General features: G+C 42.3%; 1 protein-coding gene across 1 annotated transcript in view; it reads right to left on the bottom strand.

Moving 5' to 3' along the window:
- Nucleotides 1-14,274, bottom strand: part of LOC126092671 (orexin receptor type 2-like) — a 98,033-nt gene that overhangs the window by 15,771 nt on the left and 67,988 nt on the right. The window contains exon 4 of the mRNA XM_049908392.1: nt 7,381-7,493. Within this exon, the coding sequence (XP_049764349.1) occupies nt 7,381-7,493 (113 nt within the window). The remainder of the gene's footprint in view (nt 1-7,380; nt 7,494-14,274) is intronic.

Below are 14,274 nucleotides of genomic sequence, written 5' to 3' on the forward strand. Positions count from 1 at the left end.
TATCACCAATTTAGTATTGGAGAGCAGCGTGGAGGGTAAAAATCGTAGGGGGAGACCAAGAGATGAATACACTAAGCAGATTCTGAAGGATGTAGGTTGCAGAAGGTACTGGGAGATGAAGAAGCTTGCACAGGATAGAGTAGCATGGAGAGCTGCATCAAACCAGTCTCTGGACTGAAGACCACAAAAACAACATGAAGGGTTTATTTCAGTAGTGGTACTAGTACTTTTTGGTTCATTCTGAGATACAGAGTCCTAAAGTTAAATGAGCGCTGAAAATTCTGCAATTGAGATACCAGGAATATTCAAGTATATATACTTTCAGAAATATTGTATAATACGCATTCGAAACAAATACGTGTTACGGAAAGTTGCGAGGAATGGGAAAGACTTGTCTATGTTCGATATCCGTGTTTGGAAGGTACTTCGAAAACCAAGAGATAATCAGTGCAAATTTAAACGTAGCCAAAGCCTCGCAAAGGAAACCATGAAACTACCGACTTGACACAAAACCCATAGGAAGATTTATTTACGTTAATTCAGTAATAAACAGATCGAAGACATATACTCTGTCACCTTCATGTCATCGACACGAAGGATGACAGAGAGAAGGCCTAAATACCAAACGACTTTTTTTCATTCAGGAAGAGCGTAGCGTGATTCCACTTGTGAATTGTTGTACGAACTTCAAAATGACAGCTATCGAAATAGGCACTCATGGTATAGAAAAGCACGGGAACTGATTGGATTTCAGTACGATTCTTCATAATGTGAAAGAACTCACTACTTTTCCACCAGTAGTGAACCGTAGGTCACTGGAGGATGGTAGCGCTCCTATTGATAGGAAAAGAGCACAAGTTACTCCTGCATTCAAGAATGGTCGTCAAACAGACAGAACTATACGCCTGCATCTGTGACCTGGGTGGTATCAACGTGGACTTCGAAAACAATGACCGTGTGGAAAACAGCTCGAACTATTGGTCAACATGATCCACAAACCAGTAGATACAATTCAGCATTGCTGCCTAATGAACTAAATAAGAATGTATGGAATATCAAGCCAACTATGTCACTGGACTGAGGAGATTCTGATAAATGGCACATGAGAGAAGTTCGCGGCAGGCCGCATCGAACCAGTCAGAAGACTGATGACTAAAAAAGAAATGCTAATACACAAATATGGCAAATAAATATCAAAGTTAATACCCCAGCAACAAGCCAATGACACCAGCTCAAAGCTGACAAACTTCTAGCCCAAAATAATAAATAACACTTGTGGTAGTGACGGATGAAGGATATATGTAAAAATGTGAACGATTTATTTTTGATACCACAGTTATTTTAGCGTATTGTAATATGAGTATCGGCCGGTAAAGAGTGTGTGATATTAATATAATAAAGGGAGCACTTTCCGATGTTCTGTGATATTATATTTATTTGAACACGAACCTGCTTTCGGCCATCTTCAGGTGATAAATGAATGTCGGGACAGAGATGATATGTGTTTGATTACATGAATATTATTGACACAGAAGATACGAAAATCTATGAATTTCTTTGACATCAATGTTGATATTAGCACAAAGAGATATTTATTTATCGTTAACAGATGAACCACAGCTACAGATACAGTAAACCCTGAAAGCTCCTAGAAGCACTCTCACAGACACAACAATGCAGCATTCCATTCAATGGTACATCGCCTCTTTTCTGTTCCATTATCTGAGCCCGCTTTTCAAACAGACCGTCAAACATATCACTTCGAGTAATGGCTAAAGTTATGCCCTGATTCATAATATACTACGAAAAAAGAAAGTGCATGAAATTACACCACTTCTGCATGCAGGGCTCAGGAATGAGCCAGTAGACACAAAAATTGGTGCATCATTCAATTTACTGCCAAAATTTCAGATAACCTCAGTAAAAATTGACGTCTCACAACTGCAGATCTGCATTTTTAATACCAACCGCATATCAAAAATTTTATTCAGCAGTAAAGACAAACTGCAAACTGGGCACTGAGTGGCGTATGAGGTGTGGATATATAAATACATTGCTATTACTGTAAAACATTTTAGTTCAAAAACATACAATTTAGTTGTTGCCACCCTCAATATACTCTCCTCCTCTGTCCCTACAACGCTCCACGCGAATTTTCCGTTCATAGAAGCACTAGTGGAAATCTTTCTCTGTGAACTCCTTGATGACGCGTGCCGATATCTCTGTCACTCTTTCGATGACTAAAATCTTGTTTCTTTTAATACAGAGTTGATTTTGGGAATACATAAAACTCACACGGTTGTAGGTCATGCGAATGCTGTGGGTGTCTAACACTGGGATGCTGTATTTCACTATATATCTCTGAACATATAATGCGGTATGAGCCGCTGTATTGATGTAGAACCCATGACTTGTTCTTCCATAATTCACATCTTGTTTTCTTTAATTAATTTGTCACGGTGGTGAGGAAGAACCTCAAGCTTTCTAATGTTGATTAATAGCTTGACCTTCAGAAACATTACATGAATATCGGAAGAAACGATCATCATTGCTTTGAATTTCGATTTGCTCACTCGAGCTCTTTCGCTCTTGGTGGACCTGGACCGTCGCAGTGCATGGATTGGCGCTTGGTTTGTGGTTAATAATTGAAAAACCATGATTCGTCACATGTTATCGATCTTTTCAAAAAATCAGGCGCATTGTTACGTGCCGCTACAAACATTTTCACATTCTCCTTCGTGTTCGATAGTGAGAATTTTCGACTCCAGTTTCGCACATACTTTCCTCATGTTAAAATGATAAGTAAAATTTGCCTTGCACAATATTTGTGAATTCCTAAAGTTTCAGCAGACGCTAGAATACTCAACCGAAGAGTAGATCGAATCACATTACTTACTTTTTAAATATTTTCATTTGTTATTTTTGATGTTGAAAGACGACCCGGGCGTGATATCTTCAACGTCTTCACGGCCTCTCTCTCCTGAATCGCTCAAAAAGTCGTGTAGATAATAAACAGCTTTCGCCATACGCTTCTTTTAGTGAAATGTAGGTTTCAGTAGCAATTTTTCTAAGTTTAATGTGACACGTTATGACAGTTATCCCCCTGTTATTACGCTTATCATTTTTCCGCCAAAACAAAATAACTGCTCTTACACAAATGAAGGCTACGGCCACAGTGATTTGCCTACAGACACCTGAGATGAGACATACGACTGAGAAGACTTCGCACTTCACAGCTATTGGTCGTTCATCTTCGGCGCATGCATACTTACTCTCTAACAGCGTCAGTTCCATTATTTTATAACCAAAACTCGTATGTAAAATCACATACAAGCACTGTGAGGAAGCACACATTCCTCAGTCAGGCAGAGCTGTGATAATTAGGTTATCTGAATGTGTAAGAAGATGGATATTAAGAAGGAAAGATTCAAATTTTGCTGATCATTTTTTAACAGAAAACCACTCATATGATGTGGAATGGGAATTTTTAATTGTGTAACGAAAGGTAGACTCTGTCGAAAATATTAGAAATCAGCAAACATTTGACACAGAATGGCCCCTTGCCTGAACTGAATGATCAGATTTTATTTCCTTTTTCCCCTCTTTAAAATTAAGTTTTAGTTACAAACAATAGATTTAAATTGTAAATTCAGAACTGTTTTTACTCGACTGTCGAAAGTTCAAATGGTTCAAATGGCTCTGAACACTATGGGACTTATCGTCTGAGGTCATCAGTCCCCTAGAACTTAGAACTACTTAAACCTAACTAACCTAAGGACATCACACACATCCATGCCCGAGGCAGGATTCGAACCTGCGACCGTAACGGTAGTGCGGTTCCAGACTGTCGTGCCTAGAACTGCTCGGCCACCCGGGCCGAGTACTGTTGAAAGTACCTCCGCAAAAACTTTGTTTCCCTGTACAGTTCACGTAATCATTTCTGCATAATAAATAATGCAATCCCCTTCTATGTAAACGCTGTACAAGTCATAATTTTTATATCGTTTGTGTAAATGGTATCTGCATAAGTCACACGTCATTGTATCATTGTTTGCGACAGTCAGTTGTCACCTGAAGATGGTATAGGAAGGAAAATGCCAGTTTGTGACCAAACAAATATAATAATTGTGTTCTCCCAAACACCGATGAAAAATTCATCTAATGTTGTGTGATACGCGTAGATTTACAGTTGTATTAAAAATATGTCCAGTTAAAGTATTTTTGGGACTTGTACAATGTTATACTAACGGGTATAGACGGTCATTCAGAATTCGTATTACACTTTGATACTGTAAGTGATGAAAAGATGTCTCAGGACAGCAATATTAAGTAATAACACCATGTCTGGAAATGTGAATTTAGGTAGATTGAACGTTGGAAGGCAATACTCGTTGGCATAGTTCGTTACTTATTTATTTATTTACAACATGCTCCGTTACATTATGTGTATGTGTGTGTGTGTGTGTGTGTGTGTGTGAAGTAGGGTAATGTTGATGTTGCGTGGTGATGATGGTGATGATGATGATGATGATGATGATGATGATGATGATGGCGATGATGACGCTGATGATGAGAGAAGGGAAAGGGTGAAAATCGCTGCCAGTACATAGCCTACTCCTGCGAATAGCGCCAGGAAGGCCTTCAAGTTCAGAGTCCCCATACGACGGACGGATCACCAGCAACGGTATTACATGCCCTCGCTTCATGAGACACTGCGAAGAGATTTGTTACTTAAAACAGGGCATTGAAGCAAAGTCTAGGCGATCAGGAACTTCATGCCACCAATTTCCCTCCCACGCCAGCCGGATACGGTTAGTGAAAATTTTTTGGAGCATCAGCATTTGAACCGACTTAGCCAAGGGTCGAGCGCCACTGCACAAGCGTGCATTAGTGACCTATTTTTTCTTAAAAAATGGGTGTCATTAATTAATTATCTGAATGAGAGCGAGAAGTAACTCAAGGTCAGGACAGGCTAAGAATAAGCAGATAGTCGATATGGAGAAAATTATCTGGTAATTATGTCTGTTCTTTCGGATATGAATGTTCGAATGAGCAGACGTAATTCATTTGATCAGCAGCTGTATTCAGTACGTGATGAACAAAATCTCAGACATTTAGCTGCAGTGAGCACTGAACGAACTATGGCACAGATGAAAGTCTGAACCAGACCGAGAGCTGAACCCAGCATTCCCGCTTTATGCTAGGGGTCACCAAAGGCTTGTCAAGGATAAAAATCCGAGGCCTGACCACGATGCCTCCCACTTCTTGTCCCTGAACCGCATTCCTCCATTTTTTTTGGAGGAGGGTGGGCTGGGGAACAGGAATCAGATTAAAGAAAACATCTTTATTTGTACAAGCATAAATATAAAGTCTGTCCTTTTAGTGGAACTAACATTAGACATTACGCTCGAAGAAGGCATGCAAAAATCGTCATTTTGAAAAGATAAACACTGAAAGTAAGCTAAGAGGTGTGATGTCTCCTCAGCAGATGGGGCGTGGGGCTCATGGGGCTGAGGTCAAATTGTAAGGCCTGGCCACGGTGTTCCAGAGAAGCTCGCGAAAAGAGGATGGAAGCCAAGGAGGTGGGGACAGTAGATTTAGTGAAATAACCACCTTGGTCTGGTACAGTGCATAAAAGAAAAGGGAGCATGTCCATGCAGTGACCCCATTGTAGAGTACGAGATAGAAATATAGTGCAGGGAGTCTCAGACGTGGGAAAGGGAGGAGGGTGGGGAGAGCAGGAGTATCGTCCACTTGTGGCACCATTCAGCTGAGCGGGTGTGACGTGAAGATTGCTCGAAAGTCATTGGAGAAGAAGGTGGGGTGGTGCTCGATTTCGTTGAGGGCAGCTTGTAAATACTGCCATAACTAAAGATGTGACTGATCGCCATAAGTGTAAAAATAAGTGATCGTCCATTCCTTGACCCATACAATCGCATGATGTTTGGTAGTGTGGAAATGATTACCCTCAGGATAGACAAAAGAACATGGGTCAATGGAGTCTGTTAGCAAGCATCGAACTGTCAACCAAATGACCAGACACATTTCAGATGAGGGAAACCCAAATGCTATACGTCCCCTTGGATGTCAGTATCGTTTCGGTATTAATATATGGGCTGATATTACTCATGGTCATCTGATTGGTCCGTGTACACTACTACCCTGTCTAATGGGGCACAGCTACTTGCCCTTCATGCAATACGCACTGGTGCAGCATTTCCAGCAAGTGCCACTGTATATCCGTCAATGTTGTACCAGCATGATGATGCACTGGCCCATTTTCCATGCGGCATCCGTCAGAACCATCACCAAGTATTCGCAGACAATATAAAATGCATGACACATAAATGACGGTTTCGATCGAAAACCACGTTCGCGGTCGTAGAACAATTAAATCAGAGACACGTGGATATGTCGCAATGTGGGGGAGGAGACGAGACAGCGAGGTCATCGGTCTCATCGGATTAGGGAAGGACGGGAAAGCAAGTCGGCCGTGCCCGTTCAAAGGAACCACACCGGCATTTGCCTGGAGCGATTTAGGGAAATCACGGAAAATCTGAATCAGGATGGTCGGACGCGGGATTGAACCATTATCCTCTCGTATGCGAGTCCACACTGCCTTGGGTCAGTCTGTTGTATGCGGTGGAAGAAGTAAGAGGAGTAATACAGTGGCATCATGCAGGTGTACAACGTTCAGTAGCTTCTAACAGTGTTCAAAATTTACGTGCACCAGCTCTAGGAACTCAAATCCTGAACTGTCTTGTGGTGTTGAAAACTTAATTCTTCCATAGTGAGAATAATGAATATTTGGTTATTTCATGGAACACTATGAGTGGAAAGAACAATGGGTTATTTTCGAGATGTATTGCTCATGTATCTCGAAGGATGTACTGTAGATAAAACGGGAAGCAAAACAATCACTTGTTGCCATCATAACGGTTATGAACGTGTGAAATATTAAATGTAATAAATATAGCAATTCATTTGTAGAACTGTAGGCAAACTGTTTTAAGGATATTTACTTTCCACCAGTCATATCGTGCCGGCAGTTTAATCAAATTCCAAAAAACGGGCTATGCGACCAGTGTGGGGACAGTCCACCGGCGCAACCGAAGGCCATGAACTTATATACAACGTTGAATGTTTTATTATTATACAGTTGCAACCTAAATTAATGCCGTACTTACACTTTTCTTTCATTTACTTCACTGTTAATACGATTCACTTCTTGAAGACTGAACCAATTTGGATTATTCAGACAGGGGTTTTTTCGGGAAATTATTTCCTGAGTTCTATTTTTGCTTTATTATATCCTGAACTTGTTACACAATTACAATAAAAGTTTAGACTTTTTTTACTGTACTACTGTAGACAACTCACCGCTCATGAAGTTGTAGATGACTGGGTTGACGGCGGAATTGGCGTAGCACAACCAGTGCGACAGCATCGAGATGGCGCTCGTGGTGTCATTCTGCGGGATGTCGACGGTATACCTGTTGGAGAGGCAAGAAAAATGCTTACACGGTAAGGTTTGCTTCCACTTGCACCAAAGTTGCTGTGTCCTAATGATTGATGACGTGTCAGAAGCAGCCAGGGGAACAATTACACTGTCATAATTTGAAATTCAATTTACATCCGTTTATTTACATGGCTTCTACAGTGTTGTGTCGTTTACCGTGACGGTCCCCAAGGACTTATTGGACCACATTAGACTCTTGCAATGTGAGGCTCTACTGGAATAGAAATAGTAATATGCATATTCATACACAGCTGTGGATTGACGTCTACAATTCGGTTTATTTCACATGTGGCATGCATTGACGCGCTATAGCTACCAACAGAATACGGGGTGGTTATAATCAAACTTTCTCTACTTGAGCCAATACAGAACGAAAAACTATTTGCTGTACAGGTAACCAACTTAACAGGAATGATGTTCAGACTATGCGCTGCAGGATTTGCATCGTTAGTAGTGTTAGTGCCATGACTCACCACGGTCTGTACTGATATGGTGAATACGGTGATATAAGTGGTGGGACATTTACATATACATCTATATAGATACTCCGCAAGCCACCGTACGGTGCGTGGTCGAGGGTACCGTGTACCACTACTTGTCATTTACTATCATGTTCCACTCGCAAATCGAGCGAAGGAAAAACGACTATCTGTATACCTCCATATGTGCCCTAATTCTCGTATCTTCGTGCTCCTTACGCGCAATGTAAGTTGGTGGCAGTAGAACCCTTCATCAGTCAACTTCAAATGGCGGTTCTCTACATTTTCTCAGTAGTCGAAATATCCACGGGTGCACTGCCGGTCTACAGTGTCCAACGGGCACTGGTACAGACGTCGAGACACTGGGACAGCGTTGTTAGAGAGGCCATCGAAATTCGCACCAATGACGACATCATAAACCGTGACTGTGGCTATAATCTTAGCAAGGCTTGGGAACCAGCGATTGGTTTAATCAAGAGGAAATCGAGCAAACGTATAGTTGTGACGACCACGGCGGACGGAGCCATCACTCCGACGTCATCTCAGACGCCGTCGCAATCTGTTCCACCGCGCGACCGTGGCGCGGGACGCGGACAGCGGAGGGAGCGCGCCGCGGGCGGAGGGTATTTAAATCGGCCGCCGCCGCGTCCGAATCCAGTTCCCTCTGAGCAGTCATAGCGTACGGATCTCCGTGCCGGCACGTTCACAGGAGCTCAGTCCGTCAGTTCACCTGATGATGGCGACTCCAGAATTTCTCAGTAGTGTTTCTCAAAAAGAATGTCGCCTCCTCTCAAGGGATTCCCATTTGAGTTCCCGAAGCATCTCCGTAACACTCGAGTGTTGTTCGCCCACCTTCTCTGACCATGCGTGTGTATATGTGTGTGTGTGTGTGTGTGTGTGTTTCTGTGTGTGTGTGTGTGTGTGTGTGTGTGTGTGTGTGTGTGTGTGCGTGAGAGAGAGAGAGAGAGAGAGAGAGAGAGAGAGAGAGAGAGAGAGAGAGAAGAGAGAGAGAGTGTTTACTGTACAGCTAGAAGACTGAGTGCAATAGTCCACAACACATCCACCAGAGGGTGCTCAAAACTGTCCGCCAAAAAATCTCCCCGGGAGAGAGTGGCGCTACGGTCGCAGGCTCGAATCCTGCCTCGGGCATGGATGTGTGTGGTATCCTTAGGTTAGTTAGCTTTAAGTAGTTCTAAGTTCTAGGGGACTGATGACCTCAAATGTTAAGTCCCATAGCGCTCAGAGCCATTTGAAACATTTGAGAGAGTGGCAGCAGTTGTGCGGATACTGACTGACCAGCTTAGAACCAGTCTTAACTCCTAACCTGCCCCCGCCCCCTCTGTGTCTCCTCCTCCCACGTGTAGGCATACCGATTTTCCAGACCTGTTCTACCCTGTAGGTGATGGTATGTAAAGAGATTTGGGTGACTTTTTTTATAAATACTTAAGGCTTGATTACACAAGCACTCTCGTCCACTTGCTGCACCAACTATGCGATCGCAGCAACTGTGACATCAAAAATGGTAGGAAATAGTCCATTCACTTAATGTGGCCAATATTTCTGGCCATCTCTAAGAATGTGAACCATATTCACGGTCTGGCAACACTGTAGGATGCAGAGGTGTATGGAGGAAGTTGTGTCAGTCTTCTCAAGCTGTCAAGCTGTTCTGGAGACGTATCGGCTCGTGATCTGGAGGTAAGCTTCATGTTTTATTAACAATCATTTTCTTATTTGGAGTTCCCTTATTTAGCTCGCAGTAACGATTTGGATTTTGCATACCTAAAACTTATGCACGTTGTTCAAGTGTGATAAAATACAGCCTCAAGTGGAAAAAGGTATAACATTTCCGACATATTGTCCGCTTTGGGTTTATCAGAGGTGTGAATATAGCAGAGGCCATTCTCGACCTTTGTACTATGTGTGTGGGTAGTGCCTTTGGACAAAACACGTCTGGAAAAGATGTGTTGCTTCGAAAAAGATCGTTCAGGCACAAGTGATCTTGCACATTCGGGAAGCCCTGAAGTATGTGAAACAAGTGTGACCATTTAAGTGTCGTGCGACATTTGCATTCAACAAACAAGTTTCAGAAGTTGGGAGCAATACTACCGGATGCACTATTAAAAAAAACAATAACCAAAAGGGTGATTATTAATGCATTTTTGTTTGATCATAAGCAGTTGGCTCGATGAGAATTACAACGCAGTGTCGTATTGTTATGGCACAGAATAGTAAGGGGTTGAAAATCAGAAAATACTGTTAAGACTCATTCACATTACTACGAGCAAAGTGCCATCACGCCAGAGGCACAGACAGAACCAGGAAATAAACGGTACGTCGCAAGTGGCTCAGGCCTTACATTACAACACCGCGCCGAAGAGAGAGAGGACTAGCTCAGCAGAAAATAGAATGGGACAGAAAACTAACGTAAACGTGACATGCATATTCATTAGCTCTTAGGTTATGTAGAAAGAAACTGTACCTATTTCATAAGAACCAGTATCACGGAACCTACACAGCAGTTACAAGCCTGTTGCGCGAATATAGAAGAATAAGGACACATGCGGTCTTTACAATCCGAGCATCGTGTCATAGCCTCTTTTTACCTCTTTCAGATCATTGGGATCAATGGCGTTCACAAAAATAACACTCACTTACATGATTACGAAGCCGGCCGCGGTGGCCGTGCGGTTCTAGGCGCTTCAGTCCGGAACCGTGGGACTGCTGCGGTCGCAGGTTCGAATCCTGCCTCGGGCATGGATGTGTGTGATGTCCTTAGGTTAGTTAGGTTTAAGTAGTTCTAAGTTCTAGGGGACTGATGACCTAAGATGTTAAGTCCCATAGTGCCCAGAGCCATTTGAACCATGATTACGATACTGTAGCGAATCTACGTCTTATGTACTCCAGAAAGGTCTATAACCAAACCAGATGTACCTGACCAGACGATCTTCGCCTGATGAACTTCATATTGTTCGCCGTCTACCACTGCTGACGGAGAAGTTGACTGTCTTCCGACAACGCCACATCGCGGCGTGCTCGCAGCACCGAACTTCAGCGAGGAAACCGGCAGCTGGACCATATGGGCTCCACGTTCCTGCTGGAACTGGCGCTTTTGGGTGCCGAAACCTTCCTGGCCAGTAGGAGGGAGATCGACTGGCCACACGTCCCCACAACACCTCATCGCGGATGATTAATGGAGGCTCAACATAGAATTTGCAGGGGGATCGAGCATACTCCAGCAGCTAGTACGAGACATTCGTGCTAGATCACAGTCGCGCCGGCAGCGTACTGTTTCGCGAGGTCACTCACTCTTTGCCCGGGGCCTGTGGACGAGGAGCTGACACGGCAGCCGTCAGCGATAATCCAACACGCAGCTACAGGACGGTGTGGAACAAGGCACCTGTAAAAATGGTTAATAAGTAATTGAACTTTTATAATGTTTTACTAGAGTGAGACTCATTCCCACTGGTCTCCAACTGCTATCCTGACTTCATGCAGAATATCTCCGTTTGGTCCCAATGTAAATTGTTCCATCAGCGGGAACAGCAATATGCTGAGCAAAAAAAAAAAAAAAAAAAAAACTTTCTTTGCGATATGGCAGAATTTAGGCGTATTGATGGATGTTTTATGTCAAAAGTATTTTAAGCAACTGAGCCTGCTGATTTATCAGACTTCAGAGGCAATTGTAAAGGAACTTATTCGGTACCTGCAATTTACCTGGCTATAGTGAACCGTGCACTAAATTTGCACCGGTAGTTTGTTCTACTTGTAAACGTTATGGTCATGCAGCACAGGTCTGCACTGAGTGTCACTGGGCGATAATCAGGCAAAAGAAGTAACAGAGTCGCGTTTCGTGCTTTTTCTCGCCGGTATATGTAGGCACAGATATTTTTGGTATAGATATAACATAGTGGTAAACTGCACAGATATTCTAGGCATAAGGTGAGTTACTACCAGTGATAAAATAGCACCTTTAACGGATCAAGTGTTACCGTAGCATTCATTAATGAAGTATTGGCTACTCTCAGAATCTGTAATTGGTCACTTGAAATTGCTCTGCGAATGGCCAGTTCACGCCTTATGGGTGAAGCCAAGACATACGTGATGTATCATGAGATACTGAGGAAGGAAAATATATTGGAGCAGTTAACGAAATGTTTGCGTCAGAGATACCATAAGCAAAATAGTGCGCAATTTTTAGGGAAAAGTTGTGAGGTTGACATAGAAGCAGTAATTTTATTCTAATCACCACAAGTAGATCTTAGTGACAACTGTATGATCTGAATGGTATGGACAGTCAGAGAATGTGGTGGTGGTACGCGGTCCATCTATTTTGAATGCCATTAGTGGCTCTGCACTTAATCTAACGCTGCCTACCTAAGTATAGATGGTGGGTTGCTTCTTATGACCAACTCTGATTAAGTTCTACCTATATCATCCTGCTCCGCAAGTTAGCACACACTGTGCACTGATGTGTGACGAAGAACATCTACCCTGATATGTCGCTTCATACTACTCTCAAGGAGAAGCAATTAATGAAAGCCAAATCTGCTAACAAGCAACTGGAATGACAGCCACTTCACAGATTCTGTTTGTTTTAGTTAATTTGTCAGCTTGCTGTAATGTTGCTTCTGTTGTTCTAAAATATACTGACCATTATTAACATGGATAAATAGGAGCTTAGCCGTGGTAAAAATTGCTGTTTTGAAGAGCGCGCCGCAGCGCGTAGTGTGAAGCAGTTGCTCTCCGTTTCTGGCGGTGGCGCCGCTGTGGCAATCGCAGCTTTGGCGTCTCCTTCTGGTGGGAAACGGGAAAGATAGCCTGTTCACGTGCATTTAAGGGGCGCTATGAGCTCGCCAGTCGACCAATTGGAGTCAGTCTGAGCGGGGTCAGTCTGGAGTCAGTCTAGGGCCAGTCTCTCGTCCCCAGCTTGCTCGTCTGTCAGTCGTCCGCATTTGTTAGGCAGTTTGTGTCTGTCTGTCGTTCGGAGCTGCCTCTGTCATGTTTGTCGGTTTTAGTGTGTTAACGAATTTACTGCTTGGAGTGTAACAGCCTAATTCCTGAAATATGTTTTGATCTTGCCTATCATCTTGAGAGGCGGTATCGGTGTACTGTAGAGCATCTTAACTTGTTTGTCCAACATTGTACAATTTTATATAAGATTGCATTTTTTGGGCTATTATTTAAACGATCATTTTAGTATAGAGAGTTGCCACGCTTTCATCGTAAGACTTTTCTTAGAAGTTAAAATCAAGTTGCACCTTCGGTAGCAAAGTTAATATTTTAATTTTTAGTGTTTTGTACCATTTCGATCCCGCCTACGGGGGTGCATAGTTTGTGTGCTTGTGTTAAAACTTTTAGTTTAAAGTAATCTGGTGTGTGTTGCAGATTTGCACCAGTGTAGGCTTTCTGAGGCTGTTGTGAGCGGTCGTAACTAAAGCTGTGTCAAAAGGGAGCGGCAAGGTTCTCTGCCCGAAAGCTCATACAGTCAAAACCTGTTTCTTTCTGCCTCTGAATAAATTGTAACTTGATATTTAGAGGGTGCTTCCTGATTATAATTTTAAATCTGTTTCTTTTAAAAAATGCTTTTAGGCACTTTAAAGTGAGTAAAATTACCATTTGTTAAAAAGGAATTTGCTCATGATTTCATCAGTTACTCCCTGGCAACTACTTCCACGCTCACATAGTGTGATTAAATGTGTTAATGTTCTTGATGAATCGCTAGTAAATTAATTCTTACGAATATTTTTTTAAAATAAGTCACGGTTCAGGCGCTATAACCTCGATCACACATATTGAACATTTTTAGCGCCATTACAAAACAGTGACTAAGAAACGGATGCCGTTACAGCCTCATTACAAAGACGGCAAAACAAATGTTCACAAATAATTTGTGTTTTCTCAGAAAACAGTTGCATATAAAATCCCATTGGAGAAATATTTGGCCACTCAGTGAAGGTCAACGGACTTTCAGGACTGGTACTAAATTATACTAATCAGTTCACTAAATATTTACTTGTAATTTTGATGAGATTTTCTGAACAATTCGTGCGCAATATATAACATGGGTGGAAACTTTAAGTTTTGGACTGAAAGGAGGTTATTTAAGTGGAAAATTACAATGTCTGTCGTAAGTTACTTTGTGGGAAACCTGATTCTTTCTTCATTAACTTCTGCCACACTTAGTAAGTTTAGGAACCAGGATTCTGTGGAATAATTATGTAATGTTCAAATACAGTTCCTCTAGAGTTCCAAAAAAGCAAATAAAGTTTTGTAAAT

The sequence above is a fragment of the Schistocerca cancellata genome, chromosome 7 (genome assembly GCF_023864275.1).
Source record: "Schistocerca cancellata isolate TAMUIC-IGC-003103 chromosome 7, iqSchCanc2.1, whole genome shotgun sequence".
Lineage (NCBI taxonomy): Eukaryota > Metazoa > Arthropoda > Insecta > Orthoptera > Acrididae > Schistocerca > Schistocerca cancellata.